At 39.0% G+C, this 20,283-nt stretch overlaps 2 protein-coding genes across 8 annotated transcripts in view; one reads left to right on the top strand and one right to left on the bottom strand.

Annotated features, from left to right (window-relative positions):
- The window catches only part of ATXN7L1 (ataxin 7 like 1), a 488,131-nt gene that overhangs the window by 136,540 nt on the left and 331,308 nt on the right, over positions 1 to 20,283 (bottom strand). The window lies entirely within an intron of this gene.
- The window catches only part of KMT2E (lysine methyltransferase 2E (inactive)), a 65,610-nt gene that overhangs the window by 31,298 nt on the left and 14,029 nt on the right, over positions 1 to 20,283 (top strand). For 3 of the 7 annotated variants that reach the window (XM_075274074.1, XM_075274075.1, XM_075274077.1), the window contains 12 exons: positions 1,527 to 1,657; positions 3,842 to 3,959; positions 4,102 to 4,211; positions 4,317 to 4,581; positions 10,682 to 10,780; positions 13,405 to 13,569; positions 13,844 to 14,179; positions 14,598 to 14,651; positions 17,086 to 17,337; positions 17,446 to 17,590; positions 18,415 to 18,662; positions 19,458 to 19,514. In XM_075274074.1, coding sequence (XP_075130175.1) covers positions 1,527 to 1,657; positions 3,842 to 3,959; positions 4,102 to 4,211; positions 4,317 to 4,581; positions 10,682 to 10,780; positions 13,405 to 13,569; positions 13,844 to 14,179; positions 14,598 to 14,651; positions 17,086 to 17,337; positions 17,446 to 17,590; positions 18,415 to 18,662; positions 19,458 to 19,514 — 1,980 coding nt within the window. The remainder of the gene's footprint in view (positions 1 to 1,526; positions 1,658 to 3,841; positions 3,960 to 4,101; positions 4,212 to 4,316; positions 4,582 to 10,681; positions 10,781 to 13,404; positions 13,570 to 13,843; positions 14,180 to 14,597; positions 14,652 to 17,085; positions 17,338 to 17,445; positions 17,591 to 18,414; positions 18,663 to 19,457; positions 19,515 to 20,283) is intronic. The other 4 variants (XM_075274076.1, XM_075274078.1, XM_075274080.1 and 1 more) reach the window with 2 other exon arrangements.

Here is a 20,283-nt window from a genome sequence, read left to right on the forward strand (position 1 = left end):
AGTTAGCTTGTCTGCTTCCTCCAGTCTTTTGAGGAACTCTGCAAAGTTTAGTGTGACAATCAGTTCAGTTTAGTGTCTTGTGCCATATCAGTTTTTCTATTTTCTTATGGCTAATTGCTTGATTATGGCTGAATCACACTTTGCACTGAGGCATGGGGTGCATGTAAAATAGAGCAATCAACCTTCTTCCACATCTATTATTACTAAAGCCCAGTCTAGGAGTACATAATATAGGATATGCAGGGACACTGGACTTCAAATCCAGGTCATGATGCAGGTATAAAGATGACTGGCATGAACGTTAGAAGGGTCTTTCAAACAGCACAACATTTTTGGATAGTGTGTTTCATTTTGGTGTATAATCACATGCTCTCTTTAAATGAGGCTCAGTTGTCTGAAAAGGCTGTGACCGTTTAAATTCAAGTGGATGGAAGTGAATAATGTGTAACCAGCTGGAGGAGAATGTAATTGCCTTTATAGGCTCTTGCTTTAGGGCACAGAGAATGAATTGACAGTCTATTACAGTTAAATAGTTTATAAATAGCAGTGATGAGACAGTCAAGATATACTAAAAAAACATTTACTAGGTAGCACTGCTCCTCTTGTTTACTCTAGGAAACTGCAAATACACTGTATGAAGAAAAGTATTGGAACACAGTGGCTGACTAGCTCCATGCATCTGTGCCTAATTGGCAAGAGAAAGTGTGGTGGAAAGCTACATCGGCAAAAAGTCCACCTCAAATTATTCTTATTTCTGCTGTGTGAATAGACCCTTAGAATGTAGTGTTTACACTGATAACAAGTGACTGTTTTTATAATGCCTGAGATATAACTGTTTGAAGTGACCCCATCCCACCTATTTTTTCTACATTTTGCATAAACCCATACTCCATACACGGTGAGAAGCAGGGGACAGCTCTCAACAGAGAAGCAAGGCAAAGGGTGAAAAAAATGAAATCTTTCACAGAAAGGAGTCAAAATGCATTAATAAACTATATATCAAAATGTATTAATGAGACAAACTGTTGCCATAAAGCATAACCAAACTTTCAAACCGCTTTCGATTTTCTGGCAAAATTTGCAACATTAATACAATTTTGGGATCCACTTTAACAAACTTTGGCTCCTTTCTGTGAAATCCTGTATTTCTTAATTCTTTCCTTATTTTCTCTGTTGAAAGCTGTATCCTGCATCTCTGTGTATAAAAAGAGAAAATGAGGGTGTAGGAGGGTTACTTCAAATCATTTATATCTTGGGCATTATAAAAGTAGAAACATGCTTCTCGTGTCAAATAAAATAAATACAAAGTGGAGGTATATACCAGTGCTGTGGTTGGCTGGTTTTACTATAGTGAGATCAGAGGAGGAGTGAGGGTTTGAAGTGATCCATGGTTTGGGTGCTGGCTCCGAGCATGTGACCTGGGGGTCAGAACATGAAAACTTGGCTTGATCAATTTAGTTTAATTTTAACTGCATGGACAACCCTTGTTAAGCAATGCAACATTTAAAGTGATCTGTTTCCTACAGAGTTATATGCAGAAGAACAAAAAAATATTAAAAGCTGCAAAAGATCTGCAACCGGAATCGTTAATAATTGAATATAGAGGAAAATTCATGCTTCGTGAGCAGTTTGAAGCTAACGGCTACTTCTTTAAAAGGTAGGTATCCTTAGCAAAGGTATTGTTAACCCAAAGCAATGATGCATTTTAAGAAATTTGAACTTCTTGACTTACAAGGTCTGTAAAGCTCTGCAAAATATGTTGACACTATGCAGGTAAAGAGAAATAAATATATTAGCAATGCATTTTTTTTCAAAGCCACAAGACAGCTGAATACTTGTTTAAGGCCCCATTTGCACAATGGAATCTTCTGCTGATTCTGGGGCAGATTCCACCCTAAAACCAGTGATAAGTTCCATCCTGATTCTTCCTCCCATTCTTTTTAATGGGGGGGGGGGGGGGGGGGGGAACAAATCACAGCAGTAAGCTGAGAAAATAAGTGTCCTACTTGATGTTGCTACTGATATATATTTCAAAGGAAAGTTGGGGATGATAGGAGGAAGTTCTTTGTTTTTTTTTTTGTGTGCATTTTCTGTGTTAAACTCTTAAACGGGTACATCAAAAGGGGTTTAACATACAAGACAATAACTTGAAAGGAATACCAAAAATAAAGGGGTTGTACAGGATTAGAAAACATAATTACTTTGGAGTAGGCTCTCACAGATTTTTTCAGAATTGGAGATATCTGTTCCAAAACTAATGGTATGGATATCTGAAAAACAGGGGCACATACTGGGAAAGCCGACAGTGCACTGAATTAAGAGCACAGTCTTTTTTGCAACGGGATATAAAACCACACATTCTTGAGGACGTGAAAGCTCTTGCGTAGCTGGCGACAGCAAAAAAGCACAATGGGAAAAACCATGGCAGAACTTATTGGCAGCTTTTCACAGAAAGGAAACCTCTGCAGGCTTTCTGCTTCAATTATACCTATAGGGAAACAGACTGCATTTACATAGATATAATTGATATGCTGATTTCCAAAAACGTGATGGCTTTGGAAATCGGAGCATTTCTTTTGTGCGCATTTTTCTGCAGTGTGTGGATGGGATTCATTTACGCTACATGGGGCCTTGACCTAAAAGTTTTCAATCCCTTAGAAATAATTAAACAAATTTTATCATTGGGAAAACTCATTTTTAACTAAACATATATTTTCATAGCCTTTAGAAAGGCTATTCCACACATTCCTTTTGTATGTTAATCCCCTCAGTCGTTTTTGATTTGGCCTGTTTTTATTCACATGCTAATTAGCCTCCATCTTGCACCCGGAAGTGTCCGTGATTCTCTCTGAGAACTGCTTGTGTGATCTGTGTTCATGGGGATGCTGCTGCTGACTCGTCAGCCTCCCTGCATTCAATCCTATGTACACACAGCAGTGCTTTCTGAACTTCCTGGTGCATGCTGGAGGCCAATTAGCATATCAATAAAAGCTGGGAGGATTTACAAACAAAAGGTATGTGTGGAATAGCCTTTCTAAAGGGTACGCAAATATATACTTAGTTAATAATTGGCTTTCCCAATGATAGAATCCCTTTAATGATGGCATATTATTACAATATTCATTCCTGATCAGTGGAGGACTGGTTGCTGAGACCCACTCATTCCCAGGAATGAAAGCACTGCATCACTTAGGCCAGGTTCACACAGGTTTTTTTGGGCTGGATTTTGACACAGAATCCATGCCTGAATATGGCTCAAAAAACTGCCTCCCATTGAAATCAATGGGAGCCGGTCATTTCCTTTTTCCACGAGCCATTTGTTCTCGCTCGCGGAAAAAAGAAGGGACCTGCCCTTTATTCAGGCGCATTCCGTGGCTGATTCAGCCGTGGACATCCGCCTTGCGACACCTCCCTCCTGGTTAGGCCCATTCATTTGGGCCTAATCCGGAGCGGAATGCTGCGACTGGATGCCAGTGCACTAGGGTGCAAAGTTCTTCAAATCTCGTGATCAGTAGAGTTCCCAGCAATTGGACCCCCAGCGATCAGCGTGTTAACCCCTTGTCCTGTGGAGACAGTATACATGCAAACCGTTTTAGAAAGAAACTGTTAGTTTCAGAAATGTAACTTTATAAACACATATTGATCCCCTTAAAATTTCCAAATGAAGCATTTTCAGAGACGTTCTGCTAAAACTAGACTGCATTGTGTTTCTAAGTACATAATTGTAGCAACTAACTGTTAAGCATTATCTGTGTATTAGTTTTTTTTTTATGTACCTTTTTATGTTCTGCAATTGTTCACTTGTTGTCAACAATGTTCCATTTTTTTTATTTCTTTATAGACCATACCCATTTGTTTTATTTTATTCTAAATTTCATGGGTTAGAAATGTGTGTTGATGCAAGGACATTTGGAAATGAAGCTAGATTTATAAGGAGATCCTGTACACCTAATGCTGAGGTAAGTAACAACCCCAAAACTCCTTCATTATAGGTATACTGTTATCATATTGTTACTAGACGGTTGAGCTGAATAGAGAATTTATCAGATATTATTGTGAGATTGCATGTATTTTTTTTCTATTTATATTTTGATATTTCAGGTACGGCATATTGTTGAAGATGGAACAATTCATTTATATATTTATTCAATATCAAACATTCCAAAAGGTGCAGAAGTTACTATTGCATTTGACTTTGATTATGCAAATTGGTGAGTTTTAAATAGGCTTTTTAGTTTTGTTTTTGTTTATTGCATTTAGTAAGTAGTTGAGTTGCAGATATTGTGTTTATTAAAACAGTGATATTTTGTATTCAGCAAATACAAGGTGGATTGTGCATGTCTCAAAGACAATCCAGAGTGCCCAGTGCTACGATGCAGTTCTGAACCAACAGAAAATTTTAACAGTGGTTATGATACTAGGAGAAAAAAAGGAAGAAAAGAAAAGGATATATCTAAAGAAAGAGAACCTCAAAATCAGAACCTCCTATTAGACAATGATGGGGCCATTGGCAAACTAAAGACACCAGATAACAAACAGAGGAAGCTTTCCCCCCTTCGACTGTCAATCTCCAATAATCAGGTAATGGATTCATTATACTTATGTTTGTGCCACTCAGATTATTCATGTTAATAAGAATCACCTGGTCATTTTACAGGTTTCCCTTTTGAGGCTAAAGCCCACATTGTGGAAATGCAGCTTTTTTTGTTGCAGATTTTGCTGAAACTTTTTTTTTTTTGTTTTTTGGCTGGTTTGAGCAAAAGGTAGACATATAAGAGCTTCCTATACATTTGCCATTGCATTTTTAGCTATTCCTGGCTTTGGCTAAAAAAACAACCCCCCCCCACCAACACCACCACCGCAACATACAAGCTGCATTTCTGCAATGTGGGGCCTTGGCCTCAGATAAGCTTTTCATCTATCTATCTATCTATCTATCTATCTATCTATCTATCTATCTATCTAGTGGCATAGCTTGGTATCTGCGGTAAAAGTCTGACTGTTGCCCTCTCACATTAAGCTACTTTTTCTTTAATTTAAACAGCCTTTGCCTATTGAGTTGTAAAAATCACTTGATAAATTCAGCCTGGCACATTTAGCTTTACTCCGCACAACAGAGTTTTATCTGTGATACTCAGTCTATGTGTGCTGGATTTACCAGCCTGAATATCATGCCGGGAGAGGAACTCCTAGCATTATAGTTATTTATGCCCTGCGTCCTAGCGACATACTGCTCTGTACTATAATCATTATGGGAGAGTATGTCACTGGGAGTTATGTGAATGTGGGGTAATAATCCTCTCCACTGTCTCTGCAGCTTCTTTTACTTTGTTACTTTTTCTTTGCATGATGCCAGGTGGATACATTTTGTGAAAAATACCAAAGGAGGGGATGGTCACGTCAAATAGCTATATTTTGTGTTTTATACCACAAAGAAAAACTGGTCTGGCATCCTAAGAAACTAAAATCAAAATATTATCTGTAAAAAAACATATCACAAGTTAAAAATAGCTGGGAATATGATAGTATATGTAGCATGAACTGCTGCATATTACAGTCAAATTGCATCTGTGTTTTTAGCGAATGATTTCAGTAATGTTTTACAGATAGTGTTTCAATACTGTTATCGTGTGAAAGCTCCTAATCTCCAGATTCATTTTGATGGAATAAAACCGAAAATTTGAAGTGACCTTCCTCTGCTTTTGTAAATACTTCCTCTCTTCATATTTACAATACAAATGTGTATGGACTTTTCCTAGTGACAGGTCAGTTAGAGGGTTGCTAAGGAGAATGTTACAGCTTGTTTTATTATAGGAGGATGCTGAAAAAGACTTACAAATTACTGCCGCTTATACACGGAGTCAGGGGGCTTTTTTAAGCATGGTGACACAATGTGTACCTGTAGAAGGCTATCGCTGCCATCAGTGGTTTCGCTGTTACTGCACGTCTAATGTAAAGTTGAAATCAATCTGCATTTCACTTATGGAGAAGGTTATGGGGATAATATCACTCCCTAAGAAGAGATCACCTTCTCAGGTGTATGGAGTCTTACAAAAAGCCATTTTAGCTCCACTGTGGGGGTTATGGGAAAAATATGCAAATCTGTTTCCCAAGATGTAAATAGGAAAACGGTGCCTCTGTTTGCTCTAGGGGTAGCTCCCTTAACATCATGCCCAACTTTTTCAACAAGCCTTTGCTGCTATGATGCGGAATTAATCCAAATCAATATCCAGGCTGTGGACAATGCTGTTTCGATCTGGTTGGATCTCTTCAGCACAGCGTAGGAGAACTGAAACTACCAGCATCCCATGGACTGTATGCACCTATAGCCATATCCAGTCTTGTATGCTACCACCCTAACACTGCTATGTTCAAAGTTAACAATCTACCATTGCACAGAATAAGGCAATAAATGAAATCTATTAACTAACTAGTAGTGTATTCCTTCCTCTCCATAGACTTTTGTGTATTTGTGATGACTACAGAGCTGCTCTATTTAAAGGGGCTCTATCAGCATGATTTTGCTGATAGAGCCCCTTTAAATAGAGCAGCTCTGTAGTCATCACAAATACACAAAAGTCTATGGAGAGGAAGGAATACACTACTAGTTAGTTAATAGATTATGCGTGAATAGCCTTTAAAAAGGCTATTCAGGCACTGGTAAAGTTATATTAAACTACCCCCCAGTTTTAAAATAAAACCCTAAAAAAGAATATTATCTACTTACGGATCGTGCATGCTGGGTGGCCATTCAGGGTGCGCCGTCTTCTTCATCCCCGCCTCTTCTTCCTCCGATGCCTTCGGGTGCCGTCCTCCGGCGCTCGCGAGTGGACACCGATATAAAAAAAAAAATAGCCTGGGCGCCTGCGCAGTAGCCGTAGTAGCAGCCGCATGCTACTGCGCATGCGCCCAGGCCATTTTTTTTTTTTTTAATATATCCGTGTCCACTCGCGAGCGCCGGAGGAGGACGGGACCCGCAGACATCGGAGGAAGAAGAGGCGGGGATGAAGATGAAGACACACCCTGAATGCCTGCCCAGCGTGCACGATCCATATGTAGATAATCTTTTTTAGGGTTTTATTTTAAAACTGGGGGGTAGTTTAATGTAACTTTACCAGTGCCTGAATAGCCTTTTTAAAGGCTATTCATGCATATGTGGGGCTCTATCAGCATGATTTTGCTGATAGAGCCCCTTTAAAACATACAAATGTCAAGAATTTGACATTCATGGGCTGTCCATGTTTTTCACTACTTTCATATGAATGAATGAACTGGGAAGAAAAAATGGACAGAATTAGGACCTGCTCTACATTTTGTGGCTCATTTCAATGACCTGGACAGACATCCATAAAAATTATGAATGAGGGGGCCTTTAAAATGATCTGCAATTACAGACCCATAATTGCGGCTAATAAATTGCAGATTCCCCGCGGCGTCTTCCGGCTCTGAATTCACTCTGCCAGGCATCGGGCCTGGGCAGAGCCGACTGCGCATGTCCGCTTGTAGTGCAGGCATGCGCAGTCGGCTTTGCCCAGGCCCGATGCCTGGCAGAGTGAATTCAGAGACGGAAGATGTCGCGGGGACGCTGCAAGGAGAAGACTTCTCGGAGGATCCAGCCCGACCCTCACTCGTGGACTTGGTAAGTATAATTTGATCGAATGTTGCCTACCCCTGAAACGAGCATTTTTTCCCCCATAGACTATAATAGGGTTCGATATTCGATTCAAGTAGTCGAATATTGAGAGGCTACTTGAAACGAATATCGGACCTCGAACATTTTACTGTTCGCTCATCTCTACTAATAACTGATGGACACAGTAATATTTCAGGATTGAAATGAGGTTTATTATACTAACAGGAAATGTACAATATGCATTAAACCAAAATTAGACCGGTGCAAAAGTATAGGCTTCTGAACAGAAAAGCGACATTAATATTTAGTAGATTCTCCTTTTGCAAAGATAACAGCCTCTAGTCGCTTCCTGTAGCTTTTAATCAGTTCCTGGATCCTGGATGAAGGTATTTTGGACCACTGCTCTTTACAAAACAATTCAAGTTCAGTTAAGTTTGATGGTCGCTGAGCATGGACAGCCCGCTTCAAATCATCCCACAGATGTTCAATGATAGTCAGGACTGGGATGGCCATTTCAGAACATTGTAATTGTTCCTCCCCGCTCACACTGTACAGCTCGATAGGCGCTGCTGTGGAGAAGGACGTACCTGACAGACTGTCAGGAACGCCCTTTTGACTGTAAAGAGCTACGGTATCGGGACCGATAGTGCTTTACCCGGGGCACAGATCGGGAAAGCCGACAGTGCGCTGAATTCAGCACACTGTCGGCTTTCCAGCAGTATATAGAACGCCTGTGATCAAATCGGTGAAAGGTCCTCTTTAAGTAAATATATTAAAATACTATTAAGATTTAAGCCTATTGTAAACAATGTTGGAATTTGTCTTCCACATAACTTTTATGGTGTTTAAAAAAAAAAAAAAAAAAAAGTTGAATCTTGCCCACTCCATGTTTTAAGCAAAAATAGTGTCTTTTCTGCTTGTCAAACTTTTCAGAAAAAAATTTGGTGTTTTAGAATTGGGAAGTAATAACCTAACAGACTTGCTACTTACACTAGAAACTGGCGTAAATTATAGAGCTAATCTGTGCTAGATCTCATAGCTGTTGTAGATTTGGTTTTCTTTGCTAGAAAATTAACCATGTTTTATCAAGAGGTATGACTTCTTTGGCCATACTTTTGACAGACTGGTATTTGTAACAAGAGTATTGGTAAAGCTTACCCATTGTTTGCTTAGGCTGTATTCAGACTTGAGTTCAGGTTTCTGTCTTTCTTTAACAGCCAGAGTAGTAAAATAGTTTTTTGTTCTTTACGATTTGGAAAAACTAAATAAAACTCTGTGAATGTAAAAAAATTTTTGGTCAGTAGAGAGAATTTATTAAGATTGGCGTAGGATACGGCAATATTAAACTATTCCTCTCTGTTATGCCAGATTCATGCTTTTGTTCTTTCAAGGCATGAAAAATTACATTTTCAACACTAGTTTTTCACAAAAAAATAGAATTCGTAATTCCTTAATACTTTGTGCTCCCCTTGCACATCCATTCCTGCTAGTGGATTTGCCTACTTTATGATCGTGAGTTGCATCGTACTACTTGGAGTTGACCAATAGTCAGTGCTTAGATGATCATTGACCATTTTAGCAGAGTACTCATGCTATTACAAATCGCCCATGTAACTATAGGTACTTCTTCACAAGTACCGTATTTTGCGGACTATAAGGCGCATCGGACTATAAGGCGCATTACCCATGAGCGCCTTATAGTCCTGCCTAGGTCCATATATAAGGCGCACCGGACTACAAGGCGCAGCGCTGTCCGGTGCGCCTTATATGATTGAAAGTGGCGGCCGTCAGACTTTGCCGGCGGCCACTTAACCCCCCGCGTGCCAGCCGCTTCTATTCATTTCAATGGCACGCTTCCATTGAAATGAATGGAAGCGCTCGGCACACGAGGAGTTAAAGGGATTCTACCTTTAAAAGAACTTCCTTCTTGATCATGTCGGAATAGCCTTAAAAGACTATTCGTCTCTTACCTTTTTACCATAGCCAGCGCCGCCTTCTCCCTGAGCTGTGTTCGCGACTTCCGTGTCGTCTTCTTTGGGCCTCATGGATGACGCATGCGCAGTCGGCTCTAACAGGCTCTCGCAGCCAGAGCCGACTGCGCATGCGTCATCCATGAGACCCAAAGAAGACGACACGGAAGGCGCGAACGCAGCTCAGGGAGAAGGCGGAGCTGGCTATGGGAAAGGTAAGAGACGAATAGTCTTTTAAGGCTATTCCGACGTGGTTAGGGGGAAGAAGTTCTTTTAATGGTAGAATCTAGAGTTGAGCGAGTACTGTTCGGATCGGCTGATCCGAACAGTACTCTCTCATCTCTAGTAGAATCTCTTTAAGCAGCGGCCGCCGGCAAAGTCTGCATGCCGCTTCCATACATTACAATGAGAGCGCGCTATTCAAATAGTTAGAGATGAACGAATACTATTTGAATAGCGCGCTCCCATTGCAATGTATGGAAGCGGCATGGAGACTTTGCCGGCGGCCGCCGCTTAACTCCTCGCGTGCCGCCGCTTCAAGCCTTATATAAGGCGCACCGGACTATAAGGCGCACTTTCGATTTCTGAGGAAATCGAAGTATTTTATGTGCGCCTTATAGTCCGGAAAATACGGTAGATAGGTGAATGGTCAATTAGCCTTTGGCTAACTGCAGTAACCTTGAAACTTCACTTATGCTTGATTCACACTAGTGTCAAAGTATCCGTTTCTTCTGGTCCATCAAAGGACCAGAACAAAGGATAAACGAGCCGCTAAAATGGCTGTTTTGAGCAGACCCCATTGATTACAGTCTGTCAGGTGTCCATTCTTTTTAACTAATTAAATGGGCGTCCGCTCTTTCTATCCCCAGGACAAAAAAAGTATGATTTTTGTCTGATTTCCAAAGGACACTGCAATGTAGATTCTGCTATAGATGCAAACCTAGCCTTAGCATGAAATTGCTAGTTACATAGTTTTCCATGTTGCTGACTAAATAGATCTTTAGCTAATCTAGTCTTAGTATCCCTTGAATAAGTAGTGCAGTAGAGCTTCTATAAAGCAGTCATTTCCATCTTTCAGGAGCCAGATTTTATTGATGATATAGAAGAAAAAACACCTGTTAGCAATGAAGTAGAAATGGAATCTGAGGAGCAGATTGCAGAGAGGAAAAGGAAGATGGTAAGTCGGGAAGATAGTGGCTAGCTATTGTCACTGGACGTAAGTGACAGTTGCTCTTCCCATGTTGACTGTTGCTTCCTCTTAGGCTTTAGATCAAAATCATTTTGATAATCGCTTCCTTTTGTGCATCGTTCTCTAATAAATGGCTTGCTTGGTGCATTCATTCCACTTGGCTCGCTTACAATTTACCATAGTTTACTAAATAAAACAAATTATCTGTACTGCGTTATGACTCCTTTCTGCCTATACACAATGCTCAGTTGGTGCTGGTTTTGATACTCTAAACAGCTTAAAACGGCATCTCATTCTTTTGCAACTATTTGTTTTTAAATCCTACCTTTAAAGGTAAATATACATAATTCTATTATTTTCTGACAAATATGTTTCTATTGTTTATGTATCTTGGGAATCATTTTATTTATAGACTATATCAATAAGTATTAGGCTGACGACTCTTAATTATTCTTTCACAGTTGTGTGGTGGTGTGTTAAGTGAGGCTTATGCTACATGTTTTGCTATTAAGCTATGTTTGTTGAAAATAGTGCTTTATGCAAAATGTTAGGGATGGTCAGATTACCTCAGGAGCCAATGACTACCAGTGCACTTCTCTGAAAACTATCACATAAAGACCCTGTTCAGCGTTAAGGGATAATGGATGCACAAGACTTTGTTAAACCATGTGAAGGGTTCCTCGAGAGAAGGGGAAACAATATTTTGAACAAAATAGAAAAAACCCAAGTCCTTCAATGGAGGTAGCCATCTTTGAAGTGCATTTTTATATTGAACACTGATGAAAATAAATTTTGTTTTTTTTTTTTCCTTTTCAGAAAAGGTGGCAGAAATTAATAAAAGGGGGGGGGGGAGTGAAACCAGTTGCTATATCATAAACTAAGTGCCATGGCAAGAAAACCCTGCAGTAAATAGTTATAGAGAGTCCAGAAAAAAACCACGCTCAACCTTACGGAATAAACTGGGAATGGTGTATTATAATGGTAAGGGTTGCACGGAAACCTTTTGGCTAAAGGGTAGATTGCAATGGTAGAACAAAATGTAAAATCCAGCATGCCCGAAAACCAGTTGAATAAGATAAAATGTAACTTTTACTTCATTTCGGTTAAAAAAGACAAAAAATTTTTTATCTTACAACATGGATCCAGAGAAGACAAAAACAGATGGCCTACGCGTTTCGAGACCTAGTTCATGGTCTCTTAGTCATGGCATATAGAATACAAGCTTCGGAACACATTTATAGCTTGACAAACCACACCTCTAATTGTCTCATTAGAAACAAATGTGTAGGCAGACTAAGTAGAAAACACCCTTAAAGATACACAAAAACGCATGTATGTGAACAAGCTTATAGAATGATGATCAAAAACTAAATATTTATTCTTGTATTGCTTTGTGGATAGCATTGAGATACACATTTTAGTGTTCGTAGGGAGAACCTTTACTATGATGAATTGATGAAGGGTGTATTTTTGTAACAACATAATATCATCATGTCATCTTACTTTATATGACTTAAGTATGATCAATCATAACATTGATCATAATTTTTTGATCATCATTCTATAAGCTTGTTCACATACATGCGTTTTTGTGTATCTTTAAGGGTGTTTTCTACTTAGTCTGCCTACACATTTGTTTCTAATGAGACAATTAGAGGTGTGGTTTGTCAAGCTATAAATGTGTTCCGAAGCTTGTATTCTATATGCCATGACTAAGAGACCATGAACTAGGTCTCGAAACGCGTAGGCCATCTGTTTTTGTCTTCTCTGGATCCATGTTGTAAGATAAAAATTTTTTTGTCTTTTTTAACCGAAATGAAGTAAAAGTTACATTTTATCTTATTCAACTGGTTTTCGGGCATGCTGGATTTTACATTTTGTTCTACCAGTAAATAGTTATGCCAAACGTTGTACATGGAGAGCTTATACAAGAGCACCTCTGTATTGTTTACACGCTGTGGCGCTTTCTTCACCAGGCATCATGGGCAGTTGTTTGAAAGCCGCCTTAAACCAGGCAGCTGGGAAAACCCCTCAGTACATGTAACAATTTTGTGTACTTCAAGAGTCGGTAGTCAAGTAATGAATCCCTACGTAGACCTCCGTTCTTGAAGCACCCCGTGTGATCTGAATTGATAGTGTAGCATCAGATAAGCCCCCCTACTCATTTTTGCTTCAGTATTGGGATTTCAGTAATGAAATCTGTTCAGGCCTTCCAATAGTTTACTAAAATAAACAGCAAAAAGAATCGCTTAGCAAATTCTAAGCATGCTGTGGGTTTCCACATTCAAAACATTTCCTGTTTTGAACTTTTTTTTTTTTTTTTGTGGTTTTCATGCTGGTTTTATGTACTATTTATGATTATGTTGATAAATTCATCTTTATAGCCTGTAAAAGGTGTATATGTGGCTGCTTCTTTAGCTTTAAATCAAATTGTGTGTCCTTTTTATAACATGTGGCGCTACAAAATGTATAGTTCTGTAAATGTTCTTCTAAATTCATGTGCTTAAACCTCTTCATATCTAGCATGAAAACATTCATTTTTGTATTATACTTAATACATGTAAATAAATTATAATAAAATAAGTGTTTTATTTCTTTACCTTTTTGTGTAGACAAGAGAGGAGAGGAAAATGGAGGCCATTCTTCAAGCATTTGCTAGATTGGAGAAGCGAGAGAAAAGAAGGGAACAGGCTTTAGAAAGAATTAGCATATCTAAAACTGATGTCAAACCTGAATCAAAAGATGTGCAAGTTCTCACTGACCCTGAACTCCCTCAGGTAAAGTGTGTGTGCTCTTGTGGTGGTGGTTACCATTTTATCAAGGCAATAATGTATGATTATGTGGGAAAGTTTAAATATATTAATTGCAATGATTTTTCAGTACTACCAGCAATTTATGCATGAATCATATAATAAAAAAATGCATATTCTAACTATGTAAAATACTTGTTTTAATTAATGCCAATCTGGAAGAAGGCTAATATTTTTTATAAAATAACTAATAATTCAAAATTATTATTCTTAAACCTGTGTTTTACATCACATCTACTAGGAACCAGTGAAAGAGGAACCTGTCAGCAAGCCTACCCCTGCCAAAATTAATCGCACTAAGCAAAGAAAAAGCTTTACTAGAAGCAGAACTCATATTGGTCAGCAGCGTCGTCGGCACAGAACTATCAGCACCTGTTCGGATGTTCAGCCTTCCTCTCCAGATGTAGAAGTCGCCCCACAGCCAGTGGAGTCTGAGGCTAGCACACTTGTAGAAGAGCCTGTTAATGAGAGCACTGCTACAGCCGTAGTGCCCGCTGCTGCGGAGATGGAGGAGGCTCCTGAACTGGAATTGCCCGTACAAAGCAAATGTTCATCAAAATACCCGAAAACAAAAAAGGTATGATCTCTTGGTAAGAAGTCAGTCAGAAGACTGCTGGTCACTTCCTCTTCCCTTTTTATCAGAACTAGTGTATTAGGCTGCTAGCAACAGAAAAAAAAACAATCTAAGAATAGTTCCCATTTTACATAAATATCCATATCTACAGTTTTGCTACCATGTTCAAGGTAGACTTATTGATCCAACATCACACACTGTATGCAAGTGAGTTTCTAAAGTTTATTTTTTTTTAATGCTTTTTGTTAAAATGCCAATTTTATTTACTTTAATGGCAGAAATCTGTGATTTGTATGTACATTGATCACTTGCAAACTAAGATATTTTTATAGAATTGTAACACATGGCATGCTTTTTCTTCTTGTTTCCCATTTAAGCATGTATCTTATGAATAATGCTTACATTGCCATTCTGTTTTCAGTCTTGCGTAAACACTTGTGTGGCACTTCAAAAATGGAAGGACACTCTTTTTACAGTATGTATCAAAGGCAGTCTTGTGAATTATTTTTCCACACAAGTATTTTATGCTGTGTCCTAAAATGTGTAATACACTGCTGTGTGCTAGACATACAAAATATAGATATATTCTCATTAATTGTTTTAGGCTGGCAATATTTGGCAGTGTGAATGGATCATTTTGTCTTACAAAACTTTCAGTAGTAGCTTTTAAACAGCCTGTGTACTCACATGACCTGAGTTTCTAGAGGTTACAGATTTTGCTGAAGGTTGAAGAGCTGCAGAAGTTGTACTTGAATATAATAATTCTATCCCTGTCTATTAAAGCATAGTCTCCATAACTCAGTGCTTTTCTGTACAGCGTGCATGTTTTAGTGAATGACGTGATAGTTTCTCTTGCCCCTTCTTTTAAGGGGTTGCTGCTGTCCAGTTCTAGACATTCGTTCAGTCTAAAACTGTGATCTATGAGAAATAGTGGTAGTTATCATGATGGGTGTCACTCAGCTCTGACTGTTGATATAATGAACTGCAATGATTTTCACAAATGAAATTTGTGATTTCTGAAGCGAATCTGTCATTATGAAAATTCAGTATAATCTGTAGGCGACATGTCATACAGTGGGGGGGAGCTGTGCAGTTTGATATATAGCTGTGCGGGGATAGGTTCAGTATAACTTTTTTCATTTATATAGCTGTCCTTTTTTATACTTAGAAACAGTAATTGAGTCCAGTGGGCAGACTGAACACTGACTGCTATCTTTGTATAAACATTGATAGAGAGGAGGCTGTCATTCACTGTTAGACCCTCCAACTGGACTCTTACCGTTTGTAAGCTTAGAAAGAACAGATATAACTTGACGTTTACCCATTTATATATCATTTTGTGGGAAGAGATTAAATATATCAATCTGCTCAGATCCTCCTACTCTTTTACATGATGCCTGCAGATTAGACTTCAATTTCGTGGCTACAGATTCCCTTCAAGCTCTTAACCCTGACAATTTAACAACTCTGACACTCCAACTGGAGCTGAAGTGGAGAAATAAAGTTTCTTGGTGCATTCACTGTACTGGATAAGTCTACTTGGTAATATACAGTAAAGTGGAAAAAATGTTGATTCTATTTTTGACTTATATTTGTAACCTTTGATCAAAAAACTCTGTGTATAAGTAGCAGAGATAGAGGAGTGCAGTCAGTCACATAACTGGGGCTCGGAGCAGCAACAGGACTTGTGCTGTGCTTTGTGAACCCAAGAATGATGGCAATGGGGGTCCCAATGTATATATTAGTAAGTAGACTTCGTCCAGGACAGTGAATGCAGTGATAAACTTGCGTCCACACATAACCCCTTACTATAGAAAACTCTCACTATATTAGAAATTTACTTTGTACTTTGAACAGTTTTGGAATTCAATTTACATGACCCATTGAATAGTCTTGTGTGACTTTTTGCTCTTTGTGAAAATCACATTGTAAAAAAAAATATATATTTTTTTTTTTGTGGTGGGGGGGGTGTTAACCCATTGTAAGGTAAATTACTTTTAAAATGGCTGAAATCTCATGCATAGAGGAGACTTTGGATACTGAACTAAAAACTGAAACTATTTTACTTTATTTTCAATTTAGCTTTTTTTCTATTTGTTTTTACCTGTCCATAACATTTGAGTTTTGTGGGGGGTTTATTTATTTATTTTATTTGCCATAAAGTAACAAAAAGATGAAATTTCTTAGTTTGGTATTTGGACAGGATTTATTTATACAATGCCTAGAGCACATTGTGTTTTATAATGTGAGGAGCGGGTGACTAAAACGGGGTAACCCCCATAGCTAGCCGTCATAGGGAAGTAAAGGCTTCGCTGTGCAATTTTTAGAGCAACCAATAGTGTGCTTAGGCTGGCAGGGAGATATAGTCATCTGTACATCCCCATTCTTAGAGTTTCACAGAGATGTGTTTTGGGTTTTGTTTTTTTAATAAAAATTTTTTGCTTAAGGCCATGACTATGCTGTAAAGCATGTTAATGTTAACAGAGCAGAGGAGACTCTCAGATAAGATTGCATCCCCCATAATCGTGTACTTATCTGGCTTTAATAAATAAATACAAACATTGCTGATACATTCCTCTTAATGGAGAATAGAGATTAAAATTTTAAATATGGGCCTGCCAAACATATGTCTGTTTCTACAGACAATAAACTAAGAACTAGAGAACTAGTTTTAGCTATGTTTCTGCAAGAGAGGTATAGCTGGTTGTGTGTATGTATACAAAGATGTGTCTGTAGAATAAAGCTGACCTTAATCTGACTTAATCTTTAATTTTATACCAAATATTAATGAATTGGGAAAATAAATGTATCTGCAAGTGATATGTATGTTGCATCACATTGAATACAAACTATACTGACAGACTCAAATTGAGAAAGACCATAAAATGAACTGTTTTTACTATTTCTAGCATTTGGTTAATGAATGGTTAAGTGAGAAGCATGAAAAATCTGCTAAACATGGAGAGTCTTTTTTGGAAAAACCTCTGCGAATAACCACAGATCCAGAAGTCCTTGCCACACAATTGAATTCTCTGCCGGGCTTAATTTACAGTCCACACATGTATACCACCCCAAAGCACTATATTCGATTTACCTCACCTTTCCTTTCTGAGAAGAAGAAGAAAAAAGAGGAAGAGAACCTTACAAGTTGTTGCAAAAAGGTACTTAATCAAATGTATTCGTTTTTGTTTTTTTTTCATTTGCATTTCTCTTCCTAGTTGACTTAACTTTCCATCTACTCCAATTTTTATGCATGTGCTTATTTTTAGCGTTGGCTCAAACAAGCTTTGGAAGAGGAACATTGTGCACCAATAAATCCATTTGATTCCCCAGCTGATGATGGATCTCTAAGTCCGATTACATTTGCTGAAAACAAGTGCCATGTAGTAATGAATGGCAGCTGTCCTTTAGCAGGTGAGATGATCTTTCCCTCCCCCCCCCCTCCCCCAAAAGGTGCTTAAGAATTGACAATAAGACAGTAGATAGAAAGAGGAGATCTTGGTTTGGTATCATAATGTAATTATAGCAAAACGAAGTCCTGACACTGCCCACCTGACAGGGTACTTTGGCTCTGTACTGGCAGCTCCTTGGGAATCAGGCTAGAGAAAAAAACCTCCCAGCTGCTTTAGATCAGAGGAGTGGCACCTATTAACAGGTGGAGGTGGGCTCCACGTGGTGTAAACGCTGTGATTTGCCCATGGCGGAAACACCGCTGAAAAAAAATTCTCAGTTTTACAGTAAGAGCAAAGTGAATGGGATCCTAGCAAATACCATGTCCTCTGCTGCGGATACGCTGCGATTTTAAAAATCGTCGCAGGATTTGGAAATCACAGCATATCAATTATACCTATAGAAACACCAGTGGTTTCCCTTTAGGTATAATTGAAATAAAGTCCATTCAGGAAACCTCAGTGACCTTTGTCTAAAGCGCTGCGGGAAGAACCGCGATGCGTTGCTGCTGTGGTTTATCCTGCAGCACTTCTTTGCTGTGGGGCCATGGTTTTAAGGGAATCTATAAGTATTAAATTGGTGAGAGAACGTATTACCGTACCTCCAAAGCTGAAAGAAAAACTTGAGACATATTTGGGAACTGTAGAAAACCACTACTACTGCTGTGGTCAGATTTCTACTCAATTTATTGTTGACAGATTCCCTTTAACCCTTTTAATGTTTTTGTATTGTATTCAATTGTTTTTTTTTTTTATTAAATCCTACTGATATATTCTCCTTCCTATCAGATCTAACAACTCCATTGAAAAAACGAAGATTGTATCAGTTGCTAGATTGCACTTACTCAGAAAATTCTACACCCACTGCATCTCCTTATGCAACACCAACTCACGCAGATGTACCTACCACAGACATTTCACTATTTACAACTCCTCCAAGGGTTAAAACAGAGGATGAAAATCGTAACTGCAAGCAATCTTTTTCACCAGTTACACCTGTGACTCCATGTATACGTGGAAATCACTTGCATTTTGAGGTAAGGTAGCAGTGCTTCACGCTGTTAAAAAGTACATATTGCTTGCATTGAGTCTTCTCCGCACAATGTATAAGTTCTCTGCCACTGAAGCTATGGAAAAAATTCTCCCTTTTGATACAAAAATTGGTAATGTCTCCTGCACACAATAGTGCAGTGTTTACAAAACATGAAAAAGGTAGAAGGTGTTTTGTTTTTTTTTGAATTTGTGTAGAGTCCACTCCTGGTTCACTATTTTTGGGATGTGGGTGGAGGTTGTGTAACTCTTGTTCTTTATCACCACCCTTTGCAAGAGTCTACCTGTGCTCTTTTTGGAACTGTCAAACTAAGATGAACCTGCAAAAATCTGAGGCTTTCAATGTTAGTCTCTCACAGACCGTAGTGACTGAGCTTTCAGTGATATTCCTGTTCAGCTGCCAGTGAAACTCTCTACTCTGTTTATCAGAGGAACTTCCCACTTATACAGATTTAGACTAGTGGTACCTGGGCACCTTGGTGTGGTTTAGATGGTATTTCATCTGCAAGATCAATGCTCTTCAACGTATTTTATACCACCTTCATGTCTTGCCAGTCTGGGTTCCTAAGGACTTCTTTACGAAGCTCTGTCCATTGTCTATTTTAGGTAGACAAGATTTTTTATTTATTTTTTTTTTTATTTTTAAATAGAACATTTTAAAGCTGTCTGTGGTAATAATCAGCTACACTGTCAAATGACAGATTCTAAATCCTATTCCTATGTATTGACTCTTTTTACGCTTACCTTTTTTTTTTTTTTCTCTCCCCTACATTTATTTCCAGAGCATTTCTTCACCAGAGAGTTCTCCAGAACTGAGTCGTAAATCCTGTGGCCAAGATGTAAGTATTTTATAGTAATATAGCGTTTGTAGTTATCATGTTACCAGTTTGTTATAACATACAAAAAAACTGCATTTTTTTTTTCCTTTTCCAAGTGCAAAACCCACATGTCGGGTTATGCTGTCCGCTTGAAAAGTCGGGGTGCCAGTAATCACCAGGAAAATGTGGGTTTTTTCTGTCCACTTGAAAAGTCAGACATCATTAGGAACGGACAGTTAAGGACAGGCACGGAGTGTAAAACAACGCACCCGATCTCCATTTAAATGAATGAAAAATGTCACAGACACAGCTAGTGTCCGCTGCTAATGTCCATGCAAGATTTTGAACGGACATTAGCAGCGGACACTACCTGTTGGACACTGGACCTTATGGGTGCTAACGTCCGCCGTACTAGTTCGGCGTATGCCGGGTGTGTAACTATGGCGACCACCATAGCCGCCGGGTGTCTACTGCTTTACGCATTAACTCTTCCGGCACCTCGGTCAAAGCTGACCGAGGTGCCATTTTCCCGGCGGCGCTTGGGCGCCACCATTTTCCTGGTGATCACTGGCACCCGGAGTAAGCTTCGGGGCCGACGTCACGTTGCTATGACAGCCGGGAGCTTTGTGAAGGCTCCCCGGCTTGTCATTACATTGCTTCTATTGCAGGCTATAGAAGGCCCTGGCCCAAAGGCGTTTTCCTGTCTTCTTCTCTGAGCTGTTTGCTTGCTGTCTCCTCTTCTCATTTCCTTCATTTTTAAAAACAAAGTGGTGGGCGTTAAGTGATCATG

The sequence above is a fragment of the Leptodactylus fuscus genome, chromosome 5 (genome assembly GCF_031893055.1).
Source record: "Leptodactylus fuscus isolate aLepFus1 chromosome 5, aLepFus1.hap2, whole genome shotgun sequence".
Classification (NCBI taxonomy): domain Eukaryota; kingdom Metazoa; phylum Chordata; class Amphibia; order Anura; family Leptodactylidae; genus Leptodactylus; species Leptodactylus fuscus.